This window comes from Pezoporus occidentalis, unplaced genomic scaffold (genome assembly GCF_034315485.1).
Source record: "Pezoporus occidentalis ecotype Australia unplaced genomic scaffold, CSIRO_AGI_Poc_V1 ctg200, whole genome shotgun sequence".
NCBI classification, from domain to species: Eukaryota; Metazoa; Chordata; class Aves; order Psittaciformes; family Psittacidae; genus Pezoporus; species Pezoporus occidentalis.
The window spans coordinates 1442664-1469857 of record NW_026913857.1 but is presented as its reverse complement, the minus strand read 5'-3'; the positions used below and the strand labels follow the sequence as shown (position 1 = coordinate 1469857).

The following is a 27194-nucleotide window of genomic DNA, read 5'->3' as shown; positions in this document are numbered from 1 at the left end:
TTTTCCAGCCAGTGCTTTTAAAAGGTTAGGTTTATCCATGAAGTGCTTTTGTGTAGTATTTTGTGTAATCTGCAATAATACAGACAATTCAGGCCAAATCATGACTCTGGTTAACATTAAGACAACAGCAGTGAAGCTACGTGACAGTAGAGGTGGGTGTAATTAATCTTTTTTAGTGATTTTCAGGAGCATCTGATAATCCTCGGTGCCCAGTTCAGCACACCCTGGGTTTCAGAGAGTGGTGACCCCCGTGCCTGGGAAATGCTCGTGCAGTGGCATCACACATGCAGGCATCCCTTTGGTGTGTCATATTTACCCTGCCAGGGTCTGTCTATTTCTTGTATTAGCTCTGTTTGCCGATTTCTCAGTGCCCTTCTTTTTTTTTTTTTCCTTTCTATTCGTTCAACAGGAATCATTAACCAATGGCAACAGGAATCCAAGGATAAAGTGATTTCCCTGTTGTTAACCCACCTGCCTTTACTGAAGCCCGGCAACATCGAGGCAAAAGTCGAATACATGAAACTCTTGCCTAAAATCCTGGCCCACTCGATTGAACACAACCAACACATCGAGGAGAGCCGGCAGCTGCTGTCCTACGCCTTGATACACCCTGCCACCTCCTTAGAGGACAGGAGTGCCCTGGCCATGTGGCTCAACCACCTGGAGGACCGCACATCGGGCGGCTTCGGCAGCCAGAACAGAGGTCGGTCAGATTCGGTGGACTACGGGCAGACGCACTACTATCACCAAAGACAAAACTCCGACGACAAACTCAATGGATGGCAAAACTCTCGAGACTCGGGCATAAGCGTCAGCGCTTCCAGCTGGCAGGACAAAAACCTGGCATGCGAGAACGGCCATCTGCCCCTCTACTCCTCCTCCTCCGTCCCCACAACCATCAACACCATCGGCACTAGCACAAGCACCAGTAAGTACCTGCGGGAAGCTCTGGGGATGGTCACCCAGGGCCATTCTTCACAGCACAGTCCCCCCATCCCACTAGAAAACACTGTTTTGCCATGGTTAGCAGAGGGGCTAGGTTCATCTGGACCATAGGAAACTCCTTTTTATTTTTCTTTCCCCTGCTTTTTATTTCCTGCCTGCCTTTTTTTTTTTCCCCTCTAGTCCTGTGGGGTTCACCTGGCAGCTGGAGAGGAGGGAAAACCAGCCAACCTATGAGAGCAAAAAATGTATATTATCAAAGGGAGGCCCTTCTATTTCATTTAGCTCCATGAAGATTTGCAGCTCATGTTTCAAGAGTTCCTAAAGCAAGCAGGGATATGATGCTTCATGTCCAAAAGTGAGCTGGTGGACTTGAGTCCAAAAGTGACCTGAGGATTTACTGGGAGGAAATGGGGTTGATGCCCTGAAATGCAGGCATCATTTTTGGAAGCAGAGCTGGAATCTGTGATTTTCAGGGCACATCTGAAAATGTTCCCTCTTATCTGCAGCACATGGAGGTGTGAAGCTCGTGGTGATCACGGGGTTTAGACACACAGTCCTCAGTGTTTCCTGGGAGATGATGGGTAGCTCTGCCCCTGTGGAAGAAACCCAGGCTTCTGTGGGAGGTGGAGGGTGCAGAGCCCAGCCCAAGGCTTCAGCACTCAGAGATGCTGAAAAGCACTGTGGCTGGAAATCACTGGGTTTGTGTGAAGGTGTTAGTGCAGCTGTAACTGTCTTTTAAAGCAGCCATTGATGCCTCCAAGCCATCCTTAGGAGAGGAGGACAGAGCATCATCTCAGCAGCACTCAGGAGCTCCTCTGCCCACCTGCTCCCTCTGTGGAGGGCTGTCATGCCCACCTTGTCACCTTGGGTTACTGTCACTATTCCACCTGCAAGGCTGGATGTCCTCCTTCACTTTGGGGCATTCAGAAGGTCTCCCTCTAAGATGCTTGACATCTCCCTAGATTCAAGGGTTGCAAAGAGTGCTTCAGGGAGGTGAGGCTTCTTGCGGTGAGGGCACTGGCTTCTCTATCAGCATGTGGAAAGCCACAATTAAATAGCTAAAAGCTTTAAAATGGTCACTTAAGGCTTCTGGGGTTTTCCCTTTCTTGTAATAAGCACTTTTTTTTAGGTGATGTTTGAAGTCGACCGTGATATGAAACACAGCTCTGGGTCTATTGCTATAGCACCCTGGTGCTATAGCACCCGGCTATAGCCTCTCCACTGCCCATCCTTGCAGGCAGTGCTGCCTGCTTTGCCAAACAGGGATTTAGCAGAAGGGGCTCAGCCTCTCCACTGACTCTGAACATCACACCCATCCCAACCCCTTGTCTGTGAAGCCCCAGTTCCTGCTGCCTTGGGGATGTTCAGCTTCTCCAAGAGCTGGGCCCCTGCACTGCAGAGGAAAGCTGTTTCAGAGTGACCAAGCTGTATGGGAAAGGCTTAACAAGGAGGCAGGGTGAGAAGAACGGTGAATGTATTTGCAATTGGTCTGTTAAGCCTCACTAGCGATTATTGGGGGGGGGGGGGGGTTATTCCTTGTGATTTTTGCATGCCTGGCAGTTCAGAGGCTTTGCGCACCATGGAGGCAGTGGAAGAGATCATGGCTTCTGTAGGGATCTGGTTCCTCACACTGAGGTCTGGAAGCAGGGAGGTCCGACTGGTGCAGCAGGTTAATCATTGGCAGTGGCTGGAGCTCTGCAAGATGTGTTACATCTTGAATAACGCATTCCAAAAACCCCTTTGTGTCTCTTCCAGCCTTTTTGTTCTCAAACCTGCTTCTTGTCCAGTGGGGACCCCAAGCATTAGCACAAGGCGCTGAAACCCAGGCAACAGCCAAATTACTCAGCAGTGCCTGAGCTGCTGCACTGCTGAGGTTTTTCCTAAATTCCCCACACCAGAATAAGGTGTGCACAGCAGCACAGTGCTGGGATGGGAGCAGCTGTGGGTCTGGCAGCAGCCCTACCCTTTACCCTGGTCTTTTGCTGGAATACTGCACCTCTCCACATCACTGCTGCTTGCTGGAATACTGCACCTCTCCACATCTCTGCTGCTTGTTTTGCTGCAGCATCCACTGCCGTAAGTCCCAGCATGGCAGGCCTTGCACAGTCTGGTCCTTCCTAGCATCCAGCAGTAGATGCTTTTCATGGTGTCAGGGCAGCTCATTCACGTTGTCTGTGAGATGCAAGGTTTGTAGAGTTTATTCAGGGAAACTTTTCTCTGAGCATTGCAGCAGGGTCAACATGTATTTCTATGGCTAAATAGCTTTGCAGAGCTATCTGAACACATCTTCAGTCCAGTCTAGTCCTGAATGTTAAGCTGTTTTAACTGATGCTAATGCACTTTGGTGGCAGCATGTTCAGACAGCCTGCGGTTTGAGCTACAGATGATCCAACTGCACTTCATGTGTTAGCTCATAAGCTTCCCTTAATGCAATATTTGCTTGGACACAAGCACAGTAAGTCCACAGATGCTAAAAAATAAACACGGCTGTCAGCCTTTGTCCCAGCCCCTTGGGTCGATCAATACATCTATTAATCTTTGATTCCAAAGCAAAGCCCTCAAACCGTTATTGTTTGTTTAGGGTTTGCTGTTATTTTTGAATTCTGCCTCTTCCTTGGAGGTGTTTATCTGGGCAGGGGCTTAATCCAGGGCACAGCCTTCCCTGAACCTGTCCCCACAAAGGCGCTGCCTGTTCCTCGTGCTGAAACGGGGCAGAGTTCTTTCACGGAGAAATCATGTGGTGATCTTGCCCAAGGTACTTTCTTTTAGCATTGTGGCATAATTAGGTGCAACACTATTACAGCATGGAGTTTAAATAGGGATGGCTGAAGCTCACATGGTAATTTGCTTTGTGCTGTCCTTGGCTTTGACTTGACCTAGACACAGGTTCAGGCTTTGTTCATCTCCAGCTCTCTCTCAGCAGTGCTGGCTGGTGTTAGCCAGGCTTGAGGAGATTTTGCTGGAGTCCTCCAGCCTTTGCAGGACAAGTTCGGAGTGCTCTGAAGGATTTACCACAGTAATGGTGATCTAGGAGTGGGACCAGTGCCATAAGTGATGGGTTTGGGTCTGGAGCGATCTGAGGGTATGGACTCACCAAAGAGATGGAAATTCGTGTGCTCCCTCCGATCCATTGCATCACCATAACTGCTTTCTCAGCTTGAGCCACAACCTTAAATGAAGCTTTAGTGTGCTGGGAGAAAAGGAGCCTCAGTGTGGGATTGGGAGTGCAGGTGGGCAGCTGGCCAGTGCTGCTCCAGGCGTGGTGGGACAGGGTGAAGCCCAGAGCCCAGCTCTGCAGCCAAGTCAGGCAGCGGTTGCAAAACGCCCAGTTGCACAATGCCTTTGCAGTGACACAGGGCCTGCAGATTCTGAAAGGACAGGGAAAAGCAGCTACCTTTAAAACTGCAGACCAACAGCTTTGTGCGTGGGGGCTCTAGCTTCTTCCTTTCCCCTGTGTAATTGGTTCCACCCGAGTACCATCTGATGGCGTGCAATGCTGGGCTTTGGTGGTCAAGTGGAAGTGCAGCATAGCTTAACCCTGTGGTTTTTTGCCCTCTCAGAAGGTTGTATGTGCAGAGAAGGAAGGTCTGCTGTTAAATATGCTTGTCCAGTGATGAGAAGGTGGAGTGCAGGTACAGTGGTCTCATTTGGACCATAAGGTGTGCAAGCAAGAAAAGAGAAAGAAAAGCACAAGGTTTGGTGATAGTGATAGCAATGCCAGTTGGCAATAGTGAGCCTGTTGAACTGCAGCTAAAGAGGTAAGGAGTTGGTTCTTGGCTCTGACATACATCTGGACGAGTGTCTTGGTCCTGTACTCCCAGTATATAACCTGGGGATAACAGTATTGCTTCTTTTTATCAAATATATGGTGAGATTTTCTGTCCTCTCACCTCTGGTGTAGTGCTAGGGTGCTTAAACTTGTCATTGAGAGCAGGTTCCCATGCGCAAGTCTCTGCACAGGGGCAGGAGGTCTTAGTTTTACTGGAGGAGCATCTCGTTCCAAAGATTTGAATTAAGAGCCAGAAGTTGCAGGCTCTTTCTGGCAGAGGAGTGAGGACCTCCTTACTCCAGTAGATGTCCAGAAGAGGCAGCTCAGTGCCAAGCACAGGCAGCACTTTAGCCAGGGTGAGTGCCTCCAGTTGTCACCCTGCCTGGGAGACAGGAGCTCTGCCCAGACAGTATATGGGCTGTAGTGCTGCCATAAAGCAATGTCATGTTTGGTGCCCCAGTGGGGGACGTCCCTGAAGAAGGCAGGCAGTGCTTGGTCTTATTGGAGCTTTGTGTGTCTAGGAGTCTGTCTCCTATCTGTCCTTCCAAAAAGAGGAGGAGGTCCCTGGACTGGTAATGGTGGTATCTGCGTGCATGGCCAGTAGTGCCTTGCAGTCCTGTTTGGGTGAGCACCTAATGTTTCTCTGGTGTGTGTGCCGTGGTCACTTGGAGTGGCACCGATGCCTGGAGGTGTGGTGTGCATGGTACCAGGGGACATGAGGTGCATCACAGGTCAGTGATGCATAGGTACAGTCAGAGACCTTGCTATGGAATGTCCTGCAGAGCAGAAGACCAGGCATTGGAACTGTGTTCGCACAGGAGAGATGTTGCAAAGTCTTTGGTATGTCAGTGTTGCTGCGCTGCCTGAGTTCCCCTGTGAGTGAACAGAGGAGTCCTTAGACTTGCCAGTCTGCAGCAGCCTTCTGCTTCTGCACAAATGAGAAAGATGCTGGGTGCTCAAGCCTGCTACACCCTTCCCATGGTAATTTTGCCAGAAGACTGGTAGTGTTTGTGAGGAAAGAGCAGAGTGAGCAGTGCAATGCAGGAGAAATACTCACCTATATAATCTCCTTGTCCTGAAAAAGACAAATAATCTCTTACCCTGTCCTAGAGCTGAAGAGAGGGAATAAGTCAGCATACTTTCTTCCATGCACACCAGCCTAGGCACCTGCCAGCTCTCACAAAATGCTTGTTTCAGTCATGCTCTAGTGGCAGTAGCAAGTTGTACTGGTGATCAAACTCCCCATACCACAAGAAATGTTGAGATACTGGTGGCAGCAGGGCACCCTGCAGAAGGAGGGACTCTTGTGTGTAGATCCCACTAAAGGCTGCTGGCTGTGGGGCAAGCCCGGAGTCAGCTTGTGGAAACCCTGCCATCCTGAGGAGTGTTCCCCTTTCTCAGAAGAAACTCAGTCCCAGCTAGTGCCCTACAGGCAGGTCTGCAGCCATTAAAACAGTATGTTGGCATGTGTGTGCATGATGTAGCTTGCTGGATTTTGCCTGCATGTGCCCCAGTTATGGACTCCCTAGTGAGAAAGTAGATGAACAAGGTGGTGAAGCTCTTCCCCAGGTCATCAGTGAATTGCGGGGGAAGAAATGACACCAAGAAAAGACACCACTTGGCATGAATGCAGTGTGAGTTTCCTGACTCTTCCTCCCCTACACTGTTGTGCAACAGCTTACTGCCTACCAGTAAGAGAGCCCTGTCATCATACCGGGTATCCAAACTGAGCTTGATAATGGCTACTTGCATGTTTTAACCCTCAGGACCACCCTGGTTTGTGTTGGGTTGATGGGCAGCTTGCAAGTACCGTGCTCTCCTCTGTGTAGATTTGCAGTGATACCTGAAGGGGATTGCGTGGCCTCAGCCCATGTTTGACTTACACAGTGTGCAAAAGGCTAAATAAGGTTACAACTGTGAAGCAAACAAAAGCGCTGTTCTTGCTGGGGCAGGGAATTAGCTTTGTACTCAGAAATTGCCTTCAGAAACTTGCTGCTCAGTTTACCATGCTGTGTACTAAGAGTTGGCACCCTGCACTCATCCTGCCAGGTGGGGACACCTCTAGTGCTTTTTTTTTCGCTTTTACTTACAGACTGAGAAAAGCTTGTTGCCCTTCGTTGCACTTGAGCTTTTCAGCAGTGGTACATAGGGGCATTTGTTGTCTTACTCGTGCCCTCTAGTGTTGTGCGTTGGAGAACATTTCTAGGAGTCACCAACTTTGCCAGGGTCCCATTGCTACAATATCTTGCTAATTCTGTAGCTTAAAAACAAAATCAGAGTCATTGTACAAACATAATGCATGAGTGCAGTGGTTTTCTCAAATCCATGGAGAATATGCACAAATACAGCAGTAAAAGGGACTGAGAGTGAGGGCAATATAGAACCATAGAATTGTTTAGGTTAGAAAAGACCTTCAGGATCATCGAGTCCAACCATAATCTTCTGTTCCAGCTCTGAGCAGCAGATGCAGATTTCCCATCCCTCTATCAATTCAAAGCACTTCGTCCCTGGGAGATACAGTCCACAGCTCTGCAGGCAGGGAGGTGAACGGTCACCTGCCCTCAGCCTGGAAACCATCAAACATTGGTTTGGTGGTGGAGGCCTTTTGTGGTGTCAGCATTGCTGGGGAAAATCTGCTGCCACTCTGGAGTGGTCACTGCAGAGCCGTGTTTTATAGCCAGTGGCACTTCCTGCTGCTGAGGTGCTCCATTTGCTGTGTCCCTTGCCCTCTGTTTAGAAGGGAGGTGTCCAAAATCAAAACAGAGCAAGCTGTGCCCACTCTCTCTGAGTTCATCTGCTGGCCATGATGATTTTAGTTGATGGGCCAGCTACATGTGCTCATCCCACCACCAGCCCAGCTCCCACACTGCCCAGACCTGGTCCCCAAGCTGGGCAGAGAGGATGCAGATGGCTCTGGGGGATTGAGGTTAGCAAAGCAGAGTTGATGTTACCCCAGGCATCAGACATCACAGAGACAGAGATGGGGTCCTCTGTGCCATGCCCACTCTGCTCTCATGTGGGAGTGAGTGACGATGGGGGGCATATGTGCAGCCTACAGCAGGCAGCACTTTTGGGCTGTGTGCCAATCCTGCTGTAGGCAGGGTGCTGAGTGAGTGATGGATACCTGCTGCCAAGCAGAACGAGTAGGCAGAGAAGCAAATGCATTTCCCACGGGTATGCTGCAGTGGGTGGCTTTTCACATGAGCGGCGGGCTGGATCTTGTGGTCCTTTGTCAGCCATGATGCTCAGGAGCAAAGGTGTCACCAAAAGGTGGATGGGTCCTGCTGCTGTCCCAAAAGGAAAGAGGGGAGGGAACCTTGAGGCTTCCTTGCACCATGTGATTTGCACCATGTGATACCATGGGTGGCATGCATGGATGTCATCAGTTGGGTTTGCCTGCTGGTAGGTGCGGACCGGCATGGGTGCTCCTAAACCAGCCTTTGCAACACCAAATGATGCTACTGGGCACTTGAAATAATCTATATAATATGGTCTGCCACAGCTCTGGCATTGTTAGAGAAGCAGTGAAGGCAGAGGGGAATGTTGGTCTGTGCAGACAGTGAAGAGGAGGGAGAGCAGTGGGTACCAATGGGTGGCACATGTCTTTGCCATAGGAAGGCATGCTGCACATGAATCCTCTGGGGTCACACCACTGCTTCCTCCAAACCTGGTATATGCAAGGTTTGATCTTTGCATGTACCCACACATCTCCTTACAGGGAGGAGATGCTCCTAAATTCATGTGCCCTACTCAGAGACGGATGGCTCTGCAGCTTCCTGGCTGGATTGAGACCACATAATTCGGGAACGTCTATTCCAGCAGCACCCAGGGATGCTCCCATCCCCTCAACTTGTGAAATACCAGTGCAGTCACTGACCGTAAGCACTCAGGGCAGGGACAGTGTGCCCTGGGTTTGCACAGCCATTAGTGTGTTGCATGTCCATTGGCAGTGGGGGGTAGGACGCCATCCTCGACCTGCAAGTCAGAGTGGGGGGAGCTTGAAGCTTGCAGCTCCAGCACGGCCTCTGTTCTCCTTACAGCACCCTGGGTATCTTTGTGAGGGGTATTAAGAAGCAGCCACAGTGGTTTTGTGCATTCTCCTATGGTCCTTGGGATTCCTGTCACCAATGAATCATACTTATGACCTGGAAACAGGGCAGAAGCCAGCAGCACAGCTGATTGATGTTCTCTGGGCTACAGAGCAAAATCAGACATCCCCAGTAATTCTCTCAGACTCCTCAACAGTCTCCTGTGTCAGTTGACTGGGATGTTTTGTTGATGGATGCACCCTCCTAGACCCAGGTATATTTTACCAGCTGCCTTGGTGCCTGTCTGATACTGGCACAGGTGACAGTAAGCTGTGGTTACTCATTGCATAGGAGCTTTTTGCTCTCCTGAAAGAAGCTTTTCCTTTTCCATTGCCCTCTGAGGCCCCATCTGCAGTTTGCATCACAGCCAGACACTATCAGTATGGAGCCAGGAGCTCCATCTAGAAGCCAGGTACCCAGAGGTGCTTCTCAGCCCCTCCACTATTGTCTTGTGTCCATAAAGTGCCTGCTGAGTAATGCCTCTAGCTGCCTGGAGCTAGGGATTGCTCTCATCAACTCATCCCTGGGCTCCTAGTTGCCGGAAGGCACTTTTTCCCATCAGGCAGCTGCAAAAGGGAAGAAAGGGTCCATGCTGGCAGAGGCATGCAGTCCCCCCTAAAACCCTATTTGCTCCTCCACATCAGCTTCCCAACACCACCTTTCCCCAGCCTTCCCTTGCAACCTCAGGAAAACCAGATTTGTGATGTTTTCCTGAGCATCCTTGTGGGGTGAGAAACCCCTGAGAGAATTGCATTCCTATTGCTCATCCTTTGAAACTGTGCAACTCTGGGATATGGCAAGTAAAGAAATGAAGACAGATGAGCTCTCTTTCCCTCCAGCCATCAAACAGCAGCTGCAGAAAAGTGGCAGGAGGGCACCAAGGAGGGAAGGGAGTGCTAGGGCTTGGATTCATCCGAAGCAACTCCAGTCTCCTTCCCAATGGCACGTGGACTTGCTGTGTTCTCCTGACTCAGTAACATGCAGCTATTTAATTAACTTTTGACTTCTGGTTTAAAGGAGCAGTGCACAAAATAGTTATTTACTTCATTTGGGAATTCTTCTAGTTGTTACCATAATTATAGCTTCCTCCTCTTCCCTTCTTTTTTTTTTTCCTTTTTATTATATATTTTTCTTAGCAGAAGGAAAGGAGGGAGGGAGGGGGAATATTTGCTGCTCTCCTTGTGGTTATCACATCCCTTCAAATTACTAAAAGAGGCTGGGATAATAGGTCTGGTGATTATATATAGGCACCATCTGCTCTGTAGTTGCTTCCTATCAAAGTGCAGTTAGGAGAGTGCAAGAAGGATATTTTCTCTCCAGCTATATTAAGACTCTGTTTCCATCTCGGCTCCAAAGCAAAGCTCTCTGCATGCAAATGGATCAAGCGCGGTGTAATCAATGGCTCGGCTTTGGCAGGCTCAAGATAATTTTTTTATTATTATTTTATTTTCCCCTCAAATTTGTTATGCAATTTTATGCGAGGCTGGTTCCTCTGCATTCGATGTTTTCTTGTAGCCATAGTCGTCCCCCCCATTTGCTGAGCAATAAGGTCTCATGTTAGCTGGTGCAGAGATCTGTGCCGTAACTCGAATGCAACGCAATATCTGAGCAGTCGAAATGTTTTGGAGGATGATGAGGGCAGATTTTTAGGTTGCATATGCTGTTGGTATGTAGAGGAGGTGGAAAGCTGAGCTGAGTTAATTTGGAGCAATAATGGGAAAGAAGTAATACATGCTTTATGACAGCAGCTGCTGCTGACCTGTTGCTGCTGGGGACTGTCGGGGACCGTTGCAGAGCTCAGTATTTGGCGCAGTACTGGGAAGTCCTGACATATCTTTGCTGGGCAGTATCTTTTGCATCTTATGTGGGGAACTGGATTCTGCATTTGCTCCTCAGTGGCTTCAGAGACCCACAAGGCGCCTCTTCTGTCCTGGAGCTGGTAAGATTTTATGTTCTTGGAAGAAGGAGATAGAGGAGAAGGAATAAGACATCATCAGTCCAGATACAGGGTGCTCAGGATGGGGCATGCAAGTCCCCAAGAGCTAGAGGCCAGAAGATGGTAAGGCTGAAATGCAGAGGAATTTGTCTTGCAAAATCCAGGCTGTGTGCCTACAGGAAAGGAGGGCTGAATGGCATTTTTGAATGAGAGAAAGTGGGAAAAAGAGACAAAGGAGGAGAAAATCCCAAGTAAGTTGGTGAGAACAAGAAAGGCTACAGGGCTGTAGTAAAGCCCTGTTTCCTTCCACGTGAAATTTCCCTGATGATGGTCGGGTGATGACTGTGAGATGTGCATCATTTAAGATGCATGTTGTCCTCCTGTATTTTGCCACTGCTAAAGGCACCCTGTCTCCCATCACTCACTCCTCAGATTTTTGACTCTTTAGGGATTATTTCATCCCAATTTCTTAGGGCATTTACAGACATTTTTACGTTCACCCCTTCCACTCGACTGGCTTAAGACCCTTCTTAAAAGGCTGTACATCTTCCAGCTTGGCTTCCTGAAATGATTATAACTGATAGAGGGGATTCCCCATCTGAAGTGTAACATGTAGTAGGAACTGATGCTGTTGGTGGTCTCAGCAGGCACATGCTCCTCAGACCAGGGATCTTACTAGCAGCTGGTGGAGGCAGTGGGGAGCATGGTCTACTGCTTGAGCAGAGCAGATGCCCTTGGACATTTCTTCTGGTTGGAAAAGGGCCGTAGGAAGGAGAGTTTCTGCATCCCAGCACTGTTTATCTGGCTTGATCCATGAGCAGGGGGGGAATTCCCGCTGGGAGCCCGTATAAAAAAAAATCAGTGAATTCTGGGGTAATGACAGGGACTGGGTTCAGCACAGCAGTGTTGTTACTGACTGACCGGGATTCCCCAGGGACAAGCACTGTTTGTTCTGTGGTTTGTGTATAAATGTATGAGAGAAACCACTTTTATTGGCTTGGAGATAGAGCGCTGCATTTACCCAGAGAGCAGTGTGGTTCAGGGCAGCACCTTCTTGCAATATGCCTCTAATCCTCCACACCCCCTCCACCAGATTCCCACCTCCCCCAGCCTCCATGTTGTGCATCCTGTTGTGTGCAAGTTAAATCACAGTTGGGATTCACACCTGGTTTGTCTGGCTCCGGCCTGGTGAGAAGCCCAGCACAAGGACCTAGAAGCAGCTCCCTAGCTTCTGCTCCTTGGTGAGACGAGCTGGGCTTCCTTCCAGAAATGCATCCCGTTGGATTGCTGAAGCCACCAAGAGCTGTGTTTGCCTGTCTTTAGATGCAGCCCTGCTCCTGCTGCACATAAGTGAGTAAATAACAATAACAGCAGTTCCTGCCAGGGCCAAACATTGGATCCACACATGCTTGTGCTGTGCAAGGGCTTGTGAAACCCTCTGTGGTGGTCAGCAGAGACATCCCCTTCCCTGGCTGTGCCTGGATGGGGCCTCACATGCACTGCTTGGAGAAAGCAGCAACAACTGAGTTATTGTTTCCCTTTCCAGTTTCTTGAACAGGAAACTGTGTTTATAAACGTCATGTCTTAAAAAAAGTTTGCTTGACAGGCTTTTCTGCAGTCTGTGCTTCTTCCTAATGTCTGCTCCAGGCAGCATTCTGCTTACGTATTTCTTTTTCCCGAATGCACATAGCTACCCAGTGGCTGCTTGCATTTAGGACCCTTCATTTCACCCCCCATGGCTTATATCAGCCCCTGATTTAGAAGTAAGGACATGGTTTATCCGGCATCATACAAACAACGTAGTTAAAGTCACAGCCACAAAACCTAGGGAAGGGGAAAAAGAAAAGGCAGAAGAAAAGGCTCCAAGGGTTTAGGGGATGTTGAGCTGAAAAATGTTCCATCAGGTTCTGCTTTGGCCATGCTGGAGCTGCCTGCAGCAGTGTGGGGAGCGGGTGAATGAGGTGCCCAGGAAGGAGGCTGGGTGCCAGCCGGGCAGCATGACCCTCCGGCAGCTGTTTCCAAGGGTCCTCAGCGCAGAAATGTTGGAAAAGCCAAGAGTGTTGGTCTGCCAGCGCGGGGGAGTCTTCCCGGAGGAGAGGATGCTTCGTGACCGGGGTAGTAAGGAGGAGGTGGAGGAGAGGACCGAGTTGAACTTGGTGCTTGCTTTGCAAGGGGGATTGCAGGAGTGTTGCTCAGTATTTCCCCACCATGGGGGTGCCTCCGGGCTGTGCAAGAGACCATGTGGGTTTGGCAGATTAGAAACATCCCCACTTCCAGCAAGTTGGGTTCAGGCTGCTAATGCAGGTATCTACAGACCAGAAAATAAACTGTACATGCCTGATGATGCACCATAACCAGATTTGCAGAAGTGCTGTTTTTAGGTTTAAAAAAAACCCATATCCAAAAGAGTTCAGCATGCACCTTCCAGTGATTTTTCCTTTCTCCAGCCATGGGAAGGATGTTATTCTGAATTGAAATCTGCTGTATGGACTGTGCACTGGTATAAAGGTTGTGAGGTGGTTGTAAAGGTCCTCTAGGTCTCAGGGACCTAGTGGGGGACCATGTAGCGGTGGAGGGCACGCTGGGTCCAGAAACGGTCTGAACACTTCTCTGTATCCAGCAGTGCATCTGGCTCTTGCTGGAAGTGCTCACACCAGCCCTGCATGTGTCTTGTCAAGGACTTTTGCTGCACTGTAAACCAGATTTAATGAAGGGTGCACTGGGGCAGAGGGAAGGTGAGCACTTCGCCAGCCATCACATGCCATGTGAAGGAAGGTCAGCCTGCAGAGCCCAATTCCTCAGCTCTTAATTATAGCAACGGGTGGCTTTTCCCTTCTTAGGCTGAAAAATTGGCCTGAAACCCTAAGAAACCACAACACAAATGTCTGATGCTGTTCCACATGATCTTCAGTGAACAAAAACCTTCTTGAAATTAGCCCTTTTCTACCAAAATAGGCAACACCACTTCAAGTGACTTGTCACAGCTCAGCTGTTGGCAGCCCTGGGTTCACCTTGGACCATCCAAAAAGCATGCTGGATACACTCCCCTGCATCTCTCATTCATTCAGAGGGCAAAAATGCTTCCTAAACCAGAGTTTTTCCCAACAAATTCATGGTGGCTTCTGTCCCCTTAGCACACAGCTGAGGGCAGCAGACACGGATCAGGCTCTGGACAGTGTCGCTGTGGTGCTCAGCCATGGGGCTGCATTTCAACTGATTTATCTTTCTTTTTATTTCCCTTTTTTTTCAATGCTAAATATGTTTTTTTTTCTTCCGGGTGGGTGTTACGACATCTACAGAGCCCCATTTCAGTGCTCTTTGGGGGTACAATTGCAAAGGCAATTGCTGAAATAACTTGGCCAAGATCACCTGAAATCCATCTGTTTCCCCATCAGGATGCATCACAACTTTAGGAAACATAACACTGCTCTGAAAAACAATCCCAGGTCCTCACTGACATCCTTTCCTGCCAGGAGACTTTTGGAAGATGTTTCTGTAGTTATTTAATGGGAAGGGAAGAAATTCTTCACCATAAGCCATTCCCTTGCTTCCCTCTATAGCGTGATGTTAGTGTTATGTGCTGGTAGAAGAAAACTTTCAGAACTAGGAACAACTTAGACATTGCAGGAATCCAGAGTTTTTTGGCCTCATCCATCAGCTGCGTGTGGCACCGGCTGCTTAATAAATGCAAACGAGCTCGGGGTTCTTTTCTCCCCTCCTGTTATAAACCCTCTACTTGGTCATTTTCATTGCACTTCTGGTCAGCAGAGATGGCTTTGATGGCAGGTTTTCCCCCAGGCTTTAGCTGGGAATTAAACCCCACTTAATTTTTACAGCGCAGAGCACAGTACACCTGGCTGGGGGGTTTCCACCAAGGCTCATTTATATTAGGAAGTAACATGTGGAGGAGCCATGCGTGGTTTGGATGAATTCCTACCAATACGAAAAAGGGGGTTAGTGCTTTGGTGCTCTAGGAGGAAAAGCAATGAGGACAATGAATTTCCCCCAGGTTTTGTACAGAGTTAGGAAATTTGATTTAGAAGAAAAATGGAAAAGTTCTTGCTTCAGTTTCATATGGACTGAAAGGTCATTTTAATTCCTCTGCCCTCAGATTTCCCTAGAGCAGAAAATCTGCTTTTCATCTCATCGACCCTGCAATGAAGCTTAAGAGCTCTCATTTTGAGAAATCAGTGTCTTTCTGCAGAATTTGCTCTTGTCTATAGAAATGAGTCCATGTTAAGCAGTGCAAAAGTTTTGTTAGCCATCACAATGTGAACCCCACATCTGTACTCGGGGGCACATTAAAACCAGCAGTGTTGGCTTGGGTTTGATGCAAACCAGAAAGGACCTTCCCATAGCTCTAGATCCAGAACTTGTCCTGGTTATCTTAATGGGCAATGAGACACAGCTCGGCTGAGTGATGGTTAATCCAGATATCTTTTGGGTTTTGGTTACCAGGAAACAGCCCCCATGAAGTTTAACTGATTTCATTAAAAGTAACTGCAATAAAACATTAAACAAGTGGTTTACATCCTAAATCCATGCTTTAAAATACATTAACTGCATTTATGGTTTAACCAGCAGTTTAGTGACTTTGTGAGTGGTGGAATTTGAATTTTGTTAGCCAACAGGCAAATCTTTTAATATATTTTTCATTAACAGAAACAAAGATAGTTTGTTCATATTCCTCTTTTCCTCTAAATACCATGTATTATCCCTACTAACCAAGGGGCCTGAAAAAAAGATACCTAAATCTTTAAGGAGATAAGTAAAACTGAACGAGACAGTATGGAAGAATAAGAGCGAAAACCAGAGACTATACATTAACAATTTTATTCAAAAATCTAATTAAATTGCAGTACTTCTAGCAAAGTGTCAGAAAATCATGATTTGGGGGTATTTAATACTTTAGCATGCCTAGGATATATTTCTGTACTTGACTGGAAGGCAAGTAAATGCCTACTCATTGTAAAGCCTTTTTCAAGAAGTTACTCCAAATCACAGGGGTTGAGTTGGTGCATCACTTTCTTCCTAGCAGTGTTAAAGCTATTTGTTAAAACAGATTGAACTTGATAGTATCAAAATTTCAGCCAGGAAATACAAACCCTTATAAAACTGGGAAGGAAAAACAAATCTAAAGCTTTCCAAAGATTATTTATTCTTGGGGGGATTCACCTTCAAAGAGGTGAAGACCTCTTTGTCATGCATGTATTTTCACCAGTGCCTTGGGTGTTTGCTTTTGTGGACGGTTACAAGGCCTGTGGTGGGAAGCACACTTGATGGGTGGCTCAGCTGGGATGCTCTCATTGCTGATGATATCTCAGCGAAGTGCAGGATCTTAGTGGGATTCAGCAAGGCTTAGACATTTCTATGAATGAGAAGTACCTCCACAGTGATGTTAGGCAGATGTGTAAATGCTCGTGCTTTGGGCATAAGCCAAGTCCTATCCCAAAGGAGAGACAGAGGAGTGTCCCCTGGGTCTGTGTGAGGACACTCCCACCCTTGGGATTTTTATGCTTTTCCCAGCAGGATACAGGTCTGGATGATTTTAGCAGGGTGAGTTTCATGGCCTCAGTGTAGTCACTTGCAAATTCCCATTACACCTGCAACAGCAGCAGTGCCTTCCCTGCAAGGGTGACACCAACCTGGGCTCCAGGGTTGGCGAGCAGCATCAGCCAAACACCCAGCACAGTCTCAAGCTTGGGTTTGCTGTCGGTCCATGACTCCACATGGGGAAAACCTCCAGAGCTGTTTGATTTTTCATTTTTTCCTAGAGATGCAACCCACACAACACCTTTCCTTAAGCAGCCCAACATAGCTCATGTAACCCCACCTCCTTGCAGGTACTCCCATCCTCTTTGCTTCCCGGGAGGCAAAGTGGAGAGCTCAGGGTAGGGCTCAGGTAGCCGTGGGCACTGCAAAGCCATCATCGAAGCACCGTGGCCAACCAGCACGTGTTTTATGATGTCAGTGATTTTTTTGGGGGACTCTGTTGCCGTGAGGGGGGAATAACCTCTTTGATTTTGATTTTTTTTTTTTTATTTTTTTTTTTTATTTTTCAGTTCTCTCAGGCCAGACACACCACAGCCCTTTGAAACGCTCTGTGTCCCTTACCCCACCCATGAATGTGCCAAACCAACCTCTAGGACATGGATGGATGTCTCATGAGGACTTACGAGCTAGAGGACCCCAGTGCATCCCTTCTGATCATGCCCCCCTGTCTCCACAAAGCAGTGTAGCCTCTTCGGGAAGTGGTGGGAGTGAACATTTAGAAGATCAGCCTTCCGCTCGTAACACATTCCAGGAGGAAGGGAGTGGGATGAAAGGTGAGTGAAAAAACAGATGCCTCCCCCCGCCGCGCCAGCACCCAGAGGCAGGAGGGGAAAAGCTGTTTTCCCAGCCGCATGGGGCTCGGCGGTTTTGGGCGAGAGTGCTTGTAACCAGACGGGGCCTTTCAGTGTTTCTTCCCAGCCTAGGAATTTAGGCTTAGGGGTATAAGTTAGGTTTTCTTATAAGCAGCTGTTGGTTCTGAGCTGATGTCTTACAGTTGGGTGCCGATGAGCTGGTTTTGCCCCAAAATCCTGCAAGCTGCCAGCTTTCAAAAAAGCTGGATTTTTTCCATAGCCTCTGGCTTTTGGCTGCAAGTGGTGCTCTTTTCACTTTCCTTTCTGTTATGGTGAAAAATAGCTTAGTGTAAGTTTAGCAGGCCACATGTGATTTACCATTGCAGTGTTTGGTACCCACCAAGTATTTGGGGAAGTTTTGGCTTAGGATGCTTGCTTGCAGTGTATTTATCCTGTGTATTTCAGTTGTTTTTCCCATTACACCTGCATTTCAGACGGACTCTTGCCAATAAATATGTGTGATCCTGTTGGTAAACGAGGCAGAAACGAAACCCTGTTGCTGCAGTCGAAGAGCAAACTTCAGGCTGTAGAGGAGTAAATAGATAAAAACTGATCAAACGCAAACTCTGTATTCCTGTGAACAGACAAAACGACTGAAAATGAACCCCCAGCTATCACAGGCTGATTTAAACAATTGCAGTTTCATTGATGCAAAGCGACTCAATTATGTAAAGACCAGTGATGTATCAGAATAAGGAAATAGTCATACTTTTTAATAGTCACAAGGTCTGATTTTGTTCTAATTACAGACAAATCTAGATACGTATAAATCTCTGCAATGTGAAACTTGACTTGCCACTTATGATTCGTGTGTGTGGAATGAATGCATGAAAAAGCCCTCATGGTTCCCTTGTGAGATAGATGCTCAGGGCTCCGCCCTCTCCCTAGCCAGAATTTCCCTGTGGCGTTGCTCTGGGGTGGGGCAGTGGGCTGTAGGTGTGACAGGAGAGTTTTCTGAGCATTATGGCATCCTTGCAGAGCGAGGCTTTGCTTCTCAGCAGCTCCGCTCGCTAACAAACCTCTAATCAGGTAGCACAGCCAGGGAGTGTTTCATCTCCGGTCCTGTTTCAGGCTCTTCGCTAACCTGTGGCTCTTGCTGCCTGCATGACCTTTTGGCTGGAGCAGCAGGCAGACAGGCAGGCTCAGAGGGGTCACCATGAGCATGTTGAAGACTAAGCTGTAATCAGTATGAAGTCCCCAAGGCTTTCCATGCCTGGGGCCAGATCCTGCAGTCTGTGAGGCTGGGAGACCCTTTCTGGGAGCAGGTGGTGTACAGGGGTCTGTTTAACCCTGCATTTCTTCAGATTTCTGTTGATGGAGCTGGGAAGGAGTCCATGGGGAGCTTGGCTCCCTGTGATCCACAGCTGCAGCTCTAGGACCTGTGTGGATAGAAACTTTCTAGTGCAACGCAGTCAATCTGTACGGCCAAATCTGCAAAACCCAAAGATGGTATTGCCCACATTGTCCACGAGCAATAACCAATTAAATATACTCCACATATTAAGGCAGCCCATTGCTGCTTCATGGAGTTCCCCTGGAGGAGATGCTGCCCTTCCTCAGGCCATCCCTTCTCAGGCATCATCCTCCACTGGAGTAAGGGTTGCAAACATCTAAACCTGTTTCCCCTGTTACTTAACCAATGCTTTTGTCCCACTGTCTTGGAACATGCAAAACAGATGTCTGCAGCCTCTCCTGTCTATGACTGTTGTGTCTTCCTCCCTCCACTGCATTTTCTTCAGACTGAACGAATCCAGTTTCTTCCCAGATGGAGTTCTATAAACTTTGGATTGTTCTTGCTTCTCTCTGATGTTTTTTTCTTTCCCAGGAAGTCCGTATTTTGTTGGAGCTGTGCTGCCCAAAACTGGACTTGAGAGCAGAGCAGAGACTTGCTTGCCGTACGGACAGCGTTCCTGTGGCTATATAGCTCATTGTCCTCAAATAGCATACCGCCACGGGCTGCATATGACCCATTGTATCCCCACAGCTTTCCTGCAAAAAAAAAGTACTGCCCGTTCCCTGCCCTCAGTTCGTGCCTTTCCTTGTTCCTACAGAAACGCACAACTGTGCATTTTTATTGGGTTGCATCTTATTTCATCCAGACCAGTTGCTCGGTTTGCCAAGTCCTTTCTCTGAATTGCAGCCACGTCTCCCTGTGTGCCTGCAGGCTCTTGTGGTTTGGTGTCACCCGTGTCTCTGGTCAGCTCCCTTCTTTAACACATCCAGGAGGACAGTGGGGAAACCAGACCCACAAGAGACCCCCATCCAATGTGACTTAGCAGTTCATGTCCCTTGATGTTACCTGTTTCTCTTTTCCATCTGTCTTCATGCCCTAATGTCACTTATTTTCTCTCATTTCCATTCATCTTCATGCTGAAGGAAAATTGCCATTTGATTTTTTCTTGGCCCCTGGTTTTTCCAGGGGAGACATGGGCACTTTGTTCCCTGTGGAGCCTGTCTCTCTGTCTGCTGCATAGCTCAGGGAGCACTAGGAGGAAGGTTTGGGTAAAGCTGAAGGTTTCTTCTGTGAGTATGTCTATGGCTTGACACAGTGTGCCCTAAGGGCAGTTCTGAAGATGTCCTGTGTATATATTGGCCTGTGTATGTGTATGTGGTGGTGTGAATTGTTTTCCTCCTAAATTTCTGTGCCAGCACCCAGATACACATGTGCCAACCAAACTCCAGTGTTTAATACTCCTAGGGAACAACGTATGTGAGCAGCATGGAAGTCCTCGCTTTGCTGCTCACATCAGACGCAGCATTTCTGACAGCCATGCCATGACTTTGCAATTAGCTCCCACTAATCAGTGATTAAAGAGTAGCTCCACAGGCGAGCAGCTTGTTGTTCCGTGGGGAACGTTGGGAAGTTTGACTTTCCGAGGACCATGAAATTGCCTTAGAAAACCTTGTACCTCCTGATTGCCTTTTCCCAGTGGGAAGGGGAAAAGCCCCACCACCATCCCTCTGTGTGCTGTGGTGGCTCCTTCTCCTCAGCCTGCTACTGGGATTGCCGTTCCCACTGGCAAGGGGGCTCTGGGATTTAGCTCCCCCAGATTAGGAGATTGTCCAGGGAGGCTGATGCAAGGGGAAAGAAGAGCTGCCTCTGCACTCTGACCCTCTGCAAAGGTTGGAGATGGGTTTTCTGCAGGGTTTGTAGCCATATGAAGTTGTGTCTCTCTTCTGAAAGTGTCCCCATGGGCTTTGCCACTGGGGACAAGGGATCAGGAAGGCTTTTAATGTGTCGTCATTAAAATGGTGTGGTTTTGTGTTAAAATGAAGTTGAGATTTGAGCCTGCCAGTCCTGCGCTGGAAACAGTGGGCTTTCTGCTAATAGCTTTTATGGCTTTTGAAACAGAAAACTGGTTTAAGAGGCTTCCAGTAGTAGGTTTTAGGACAGTTGCGTGTCAGGACGTTTGGAAAACAGCAGAAGTTCAGCCCATCCATGCTCAGTTACTGCTTTGACCCCATGGTGGTGTGGGGTTAATCTCCTGTACAGCATTTGAGGAATTTCATTGAAACACAAATCCTATTGTATATCAAAGTATGGCAAGTGTGAGCAAAACACAGCATTCTGGGGCTGTTTGCATCCTCTGCTTAGACGCGAGTGGGATTTGGGGTCAGCCCAGGCAGTGGGCAGCAGGAGACTTCTGGCAGATGTAAGAATTGACCTAGGGGACCAACCCAACAGTCTGTCTTGCCCTGTCCCCTCCAGCAACATGGTGTTGGTTCAGGAATAGGTCTGTGATGATCCTTGACTTGCATCTGGCACTTAGGAGCGTGACGCTTTCTGGACAGAGACCACCCATACCATGGGATGTCCCAGCAGTGGGACTTTCCTCCTCACATCGTCTGATCCCTTTCCAAAGCAAGTCTTGCCTCACACACTGCAATCGGGTCAGCCTAGAAAACCTTTGAGGTTGGCTATGTTAGTGAAGGTTATTGGACATGGCATGAAGGTTGTCCTCATGCTGGCCTCTGGGGTGGTGAACAGAGCACCAGCACCCATGCCAGGCCCAACCCAGCAGGGGAAGCACACAATGGGTACAAATCACTCTGAAAACGGTACAAGCCCCATTCCATCTCCTCCCTCAATGGGCACATTGGGCAGAAGAACCCCATCGGGGCAGCGTTGCATCACTTCTTCCCCTGGGGCTCTCCTGCATCATCAGCCCCTGCCTTACATGGGGTCGTGTATTGGCTCAGCACATACCCCATGCATTGAATCAGGAACAGTCAAAGAGAGGGGAGGAGCTGCTGCTAACTGGTGTTTAGCCACGAAAGAGAGGTTTCTCAAGGCCTCACCTGCTCCCTCCATTCAAGGTGTGAGAGCTTGGGCTGAAACACTGTCTTGCTGGTGGGGAAGGAGACAAGGACTAATGATCAGAGGTTGCTGGGAGCAGAGAGCATGAGCTCGGTAGTCTGAGGCCAGGCTATTGTTGGGCTGTAGGTGCTAAATAAAGCAGTTTGTGCCAGTTTGGCACAGCATTTGAAGCCTGTAGGATGCATCATCACAGGCACAGTGTTGTGCTGCAGCGCAGATATCTGCAGGGTCCCCCCACTTTGTGGAGTGTCAGCAGGAGCCCCCCAAACCTGTGAAACCCTGAGTAACTGCTGGGCAGGTGGTAGCAAAGGAGGCTCATGTCCTGTTGCATTCTCTGTGGAGGATGCCCCATCATGGGGTCTGGTGGGGTTTTGCATGTTGCAAAGGAAGGCTTCACCTCCTGGGTCCCTCGTTGTGAAATCACATTGATGTCAGAAGGGTAAAAGTATTTTTAGATAAATATATTTTGGGTACCCATCCAGCCAGGTACGGAGGTGCTACTTTGCAGATAGCAAATGGGAAGGAAGAAGTCATTTCATTCAGTGCATTTGAGGTCCCAGGTCACCTTTCTGAAACACAAGGGACCATCTTCAATGACACATAATTTTTCCATGCTCAAAAAAAACCCATCTCTTTAAGCAGCCATTTAAATTTTCAGCACGTACCGTCTCCCCTCACACCATAAAGCAGTGTCTGCCATCTGCAAAACAGCCATTTGCTCATCCTAGGCTCCACCACACCGTTAACTTCGGCTGTTCCCACATTCCTGGGAGAAGGGCAGCAAGGAGTGCAGTGGTGTGATGCCAGCTCCCTGTGGGCTAGTTCCTGGTGGCTCAGCTGCAGAAACTCAGCCTCTGAGAACGTGTCATCATCTGGGGACTGGTTCTTTCTGCCATCAATACACATAGCACTATGTCCTCATCCAGGGACTGGTTCCTCCTACCACCCATATCCACAGCACTATGTCTTCCAAAAGGTCCCTGAAGTTCAGTAAGGTGTGTGAAGGCGCAGGGGGATGGCAGGTAGCACCTAATCAACTCTTCATGTTGGTGTTAATGCTATCGCGTGTGGTTAAGCAGTATCATGAACTCAAAGAGAGCTCTCATCTCCTTACCTTTGTGCTGCAGATGTCCCAGCCTGGCTGAAGAGCCTCCGGCTGCACAAGTACGCTGCCCTCTTCTCGCAGATGACGTACGAGGAGATGATGGCCCTCACCGAATGCCAGCTTGAGGCACAAGTACGTCCCACATCAGTCATAAAGCAATCCACGATGGTCCTGACGTGTGATATTGGTAGAGGAGATGCCTCCAAATGCCTCTTTTTGTGCCTTCACATGGAAGGCTTTTTGCCTGCAGGTGGTTGTGAAGCAAACGGAGAAAAGAAAATTGGGTTCTGGGGAGTGAAAAAACCCATGCTGTACCTGAAAAAGACCTTGTCCCAGATTTCTGACTGGAATCCCAGCATGAAAGTTCCAGCATTGGGGGCTGCATTTGCATTTTTTCCCAGTTGGGATTAAATTAAGGAGTTTCAGGGGCACAGTCGACAGTACCCAATTCCTTTAAAGTCAGCTGGGCTTTGGTGGCTGATTGCCTTGTTAACCTTTGAAAATGCCACCGCTTTCAGGTTTGCCTCTCTGTTATGCTCAGGATGAAGGGGGCCGGTCAGCACCTTTGCTTTAACTGTGTGAGACGTACCGGGAAGGGACAGACTAGCTGGAAATCTCTTATCTTCAGCAAGTCTCTAAGTAATTTTCTGTGTCCCCTGCTAATCTCTGCACTCAGGAATTGGATTAATTTATAGCAGCCCTTTTTGTTTAGTGGAGGATGGATTTGGGATAACCTGTGCAAATGTTAACATCAGGTTTTGTTCTGTTTTTTTCAGAATGTTACCAAAGGCGCAAGACACAAAATAGTGATCAGCATCCAGAAGCTAAAAGAAAGACAAAACCTGCTCAAATCTTTAGAAAGGGTAAGTAATCACAGCCACTTCTGTATTTCTTCTTTTTCAAGGGGGCAGGAGTTAATTCTGTTCTACATGTTGTTGGGATCTTTTGCAGAGAAGTCTGTTGTTGGCCTAGCTGCATCTGAGTGATGTCTCAAACACTCCTGTACCAGATGCAGGTTTTATTTGGGGCTGTATTTTGCAGAGTGGTCTTAATCCACCTCTGGCACTCACACAGCTGGGACAAATATACAGCACTGGTACAAGCCCTAATCAGCTCCAGGGTGCTTAGAAACACCTGAGCTTCAAGTGATGGAAGATATCATCCCAGCGACACTGATGGGAAGGTAATTGCTTATCTGCTGAACTGTGGTGCAGGACCAGCTGTAGCTGCATCAGCCATTGCCGTCCTGTCTGCTGTTGGAGAACCAGCTGGGCAGAGCCTTTAACCACTTGTTATCCCTCGGCCACTTGGTTCCCTCTCCCTTCTCAGTGCCACTGTCCCTCTCGTGAGACCTCCTCCATGCATGGGGCCAGCAAAAGGACCCCCACACCTGCTCCTGCCTCTCCATCCCCGAATAGAGATGGGATTGCCCAGTGTCTGTCAGGTTGAGGGCCACTGTGCTTTTCTGGAGCATCCTATGGACAATCTGTCCCCAGATAAAAAGACAGATGCCCTCATCAGTGCCTGAACAACATGTTGAATTTCCAGCAAGAGCAAATAGGATCTTCTCTGTCACTTCAACAAAAGCTTAAACTCTGCAGAAATGGCTGTCAGAGAAGCAACAGCACCACAGCCTTGCTGGGAGCAGCTCACCCAAACTCTCACTATTTATTATCGCAATATTATATTATATTTAATAGCACCATCTTCAAACAGCAACTTGCAGAGCCTCCCACTCTAGGGGCTTTTAAATACTTACGTGGCATGTTGCTATTTATTGGTGTTTTTGTTAGCTCAGTGCTTCACCGTTTATTTATAATATGGGATTGTACTCAGAGTATGGCAGGAGCTAATAAAGCCGTGTTTACCTCCGTATATTAATAATAACTGTTAAATCCAAGAGACAGCCCACTGGATTGAGCTTGCTTCGGCAATGTGTTTTCCAGACAATTGCACAGCCTCTCTCCCTGCATCTCTGCCTGGGTTTTGAAATTGGTATTGATTGACTGGTGCGGTGTGGGAGCTGGAGCCCAGTTCAGGTGACACAACCAGCCACGTACGCTGTAAAATATGGGAGATAAGTGGCAGGGACTGATTCTGAGCCCTTGTGGGGTGGTTTGGGCTATGGAGCTGTGACCATGTCCCACTTTGCTGAGGCTCAGAGCTGCCTGTGAGCTGCTTTACTAGGGAGGAGACATCTCTGGTTTTCCAGGCTTCCCATGCAATTTCTTTGTGCTAAACAAGAGCATGTGTGAGACTTGGTTTTTCTGGGCAGTGTCTCTCTGCTAAAGATTGCTGCTTTCTTGGGAAGAGCTGCTCCACCCCTCTCTGCCGGTTAGCAGAACAGGATTTTTTCCCCAAAAATAGTGCCCAGCAGAACAACACCAGGTCTTTGAGAGAAGTGGAGCTGAGACACCTGAGAGCAAGCTGGGAGTGCAGCAGGGATGTAAGGGCTTCAGCTGGCTCACACACAGCCTGTGTGCCCATTTTATGTCTCTTCCCTGGGTGCAGCCCGGACTCACTCCAAAAAGCTGCCTTTTTCCAAGTTGCATCTCACTAGAAAGGCCATGCTGAGGCATGCAGCAAGGTGTTCTGGTCCAGGCTATGTTAAAAGCAAAATGCAGTTCTCTCCCATCAGTGGAATGAGGCTCTGACCATAGAAAGGGAGATCTTGATCCACACTGTAACCGAGAGTAAGGCTGGGATGTACCCAAATTCTCTCCCTTCTGGGTGGACCTCCCCCAGGATCTACAAGATGAATGTTTTCACTATAGGGATATAAGTTCATCTGCAGCATCATGGTCTCCCCTTCTATGTCTGACCTACCTACCCTGCACCCCCTGAAACCTTCCCTTTCTCCTCTGCATCCGCTTCCCCAGCCCATCCTAGTGTGGGCAGGGACGTCCCCACTTTGATGCTGCAGAATAGGCTTCTGCATCCCAGTGCGGTCCTGAGCTCTGTGATGGTCCAACGGCATAGTGATGCTATGGCAAGCTCTTTGGGGCAGAGCAGTTAGCGGGGAGCCAGGCTTGAAGGCAGTGCTGGAAACAGAAGACAAGCTGAATTGTCTTGATTGTGGGATTACTGGAGAGGGACCAAAATACTCACTGGTCTGGGCATTGAAATCTCACAGGCTCAGTTGCTCTCATCTTCCTGGTGGAAATTTGGAAATGTTTAAGCTGGATTGCCACTGGTTTTGAGTCCCAGTGGCTGATGTGGCTCATTTATCTCTGGGGATTCATGTCTGAACACATCCTTGGATAATCAGACACAGTGCCTGCACAGCTCCTCTGGTCTAACCAAGACTCAGTGAATGAAACATGGCTGTTGACCATGGCCTGCAGCAGGGTCCTGAAGCAGGAGCGAGGCCATGGGCCTTGCTGAGGTTCTCCTGGCGGGTACCAATAAGGGTTTGGTTGATAGCTGGTGTCCTGTTGTCTCTGTGGAGACAAACCCTCTCCTCTCCACTTGAATCTGCAGGACATCCTGGAAGGTGGCAACTTGCGTGTCCCGCTGCAGGAACTACACCAAATGATCCTCACCCCCATCAAAGCTTACTCTTCCCAAAACTCGAGCACAGAGGAGCACAGCCGGGACGCGGACTCGCATCATCCCTCCTCCCTGATCGGCTCAGACAGCCAAGGCTCTGACTGTAAGGACTCTGCCGCAGGCGGGATGCAGCAGCACCATTTGCCGGGATGCGAGGGCGAGTCGGGAGGCGCCCCTTTGCCTGAAGGTGACCTGCCTGGACAGTTCACCAGAGTGATGGGGAAAGGTGAGTGCCTGTCACTGGTTATTGGTGTCCTTGCTAAGGAGAGCTGCTTCAGGGCAGGGTGTGTGCAGTGGTGGTGCTGGCAGCAGCATTTCCCCAAGCTGCAAGCCCTAGTCTTAGGGGTGGTGATTTCCAGGGCCCCATCGTGCTGTGGTAAGGAGTATGAGTAGGGAGGGGAGGTAGGCAGTGATTTTGCGGAGGGGCAGTGATGAATCACGCTGTTTGCCCCAGGTCAGAGATGGATAGCATCCTCTCCCTGCCCCAGGTCAGGGGTGGATAGCATCCTCTCCCTGCCCCAGGTCAGGGGTGAATAGCATTCTCTCCCTTCCCATTCAGAGTCCTGGGGGGCAGCACGCCACTCCAAAGGTGTTTCCAGCAGCATCTCTCAGGACTTGCTCTGCTTGGGGGGTGGGTAGCAGTGGTGTATGGGCTGGCCATGAGCCGTCTCGAGTGCAGATCAGTTGGGTCCAAGTCCCTTCTTCAGCCCAAATTTAGATGCAGGACACTCAAAATACTCGGGTGCCGTTCTATGCCAGGTGCAGGGTGTGTGGCTTTGAATTAGGATTAACACACTGGGAGGTGCACCAGAGGGATGTGAGGATAGGGACTGACCTCCTGTGCCATGCAAAGGGCTCTTTGAGCAAATTTGTGTGAGCTTGGATGTGTCTTAACCGCCGTCAGTGGCACCTGAGGTGTTTGAAGACAGGAGGGGAGTCTCACCCACAAGCTCACACAGGAGACCAGGAGCAGAAACAAACTTGTTGGGTTGCCACAAAGGAATATCAGCCCTGTTTCACACCTTTTGTAAAAAAACAGATGAGGTGTTGTCTGTATAAAAGCCTGGTGCAGAATTTCTC

At 48.8% G+C, this 27194-nt stretch overlaps 1 protein-coding gene across 4 annotated transcripts in view; it reads left to right on the top strand.

Moving 5' to 3' along the window:
* SAMD4A (sterile alpha motif domain containing 4A) overlaps positions 1-27194 on the top strand; it is a 101351-nt gene that overhangs the window by 61046 nt on the left and 13111 nt on the right. For 2 of the 4 annotated variants that reach the window (XM_062618464.1, XM_062618463.1), the window contains exons 3-7: positions 410-928; positions 16801-17064; positions 22588-22697; positions 23342-23428; positions 26046-26340. In XM_062618464.1, the coding sequence (XP_062474448.1) occupies positions 410-928; positions 16801-17064; positions 22588-22697; positions 23342-23428; positions 26046-26340 (1275 nt within the window). The remainder of the gene's footprint in view (positions 1-409; positions 929-16800; positions 17065-22587; positions 22698-23341; positions 23429-26045; positions 26341-27194) is intronic. The other 2 variants (XM_062618466.1, XM_062618465.1) reach the window with 1 other exon arrangement.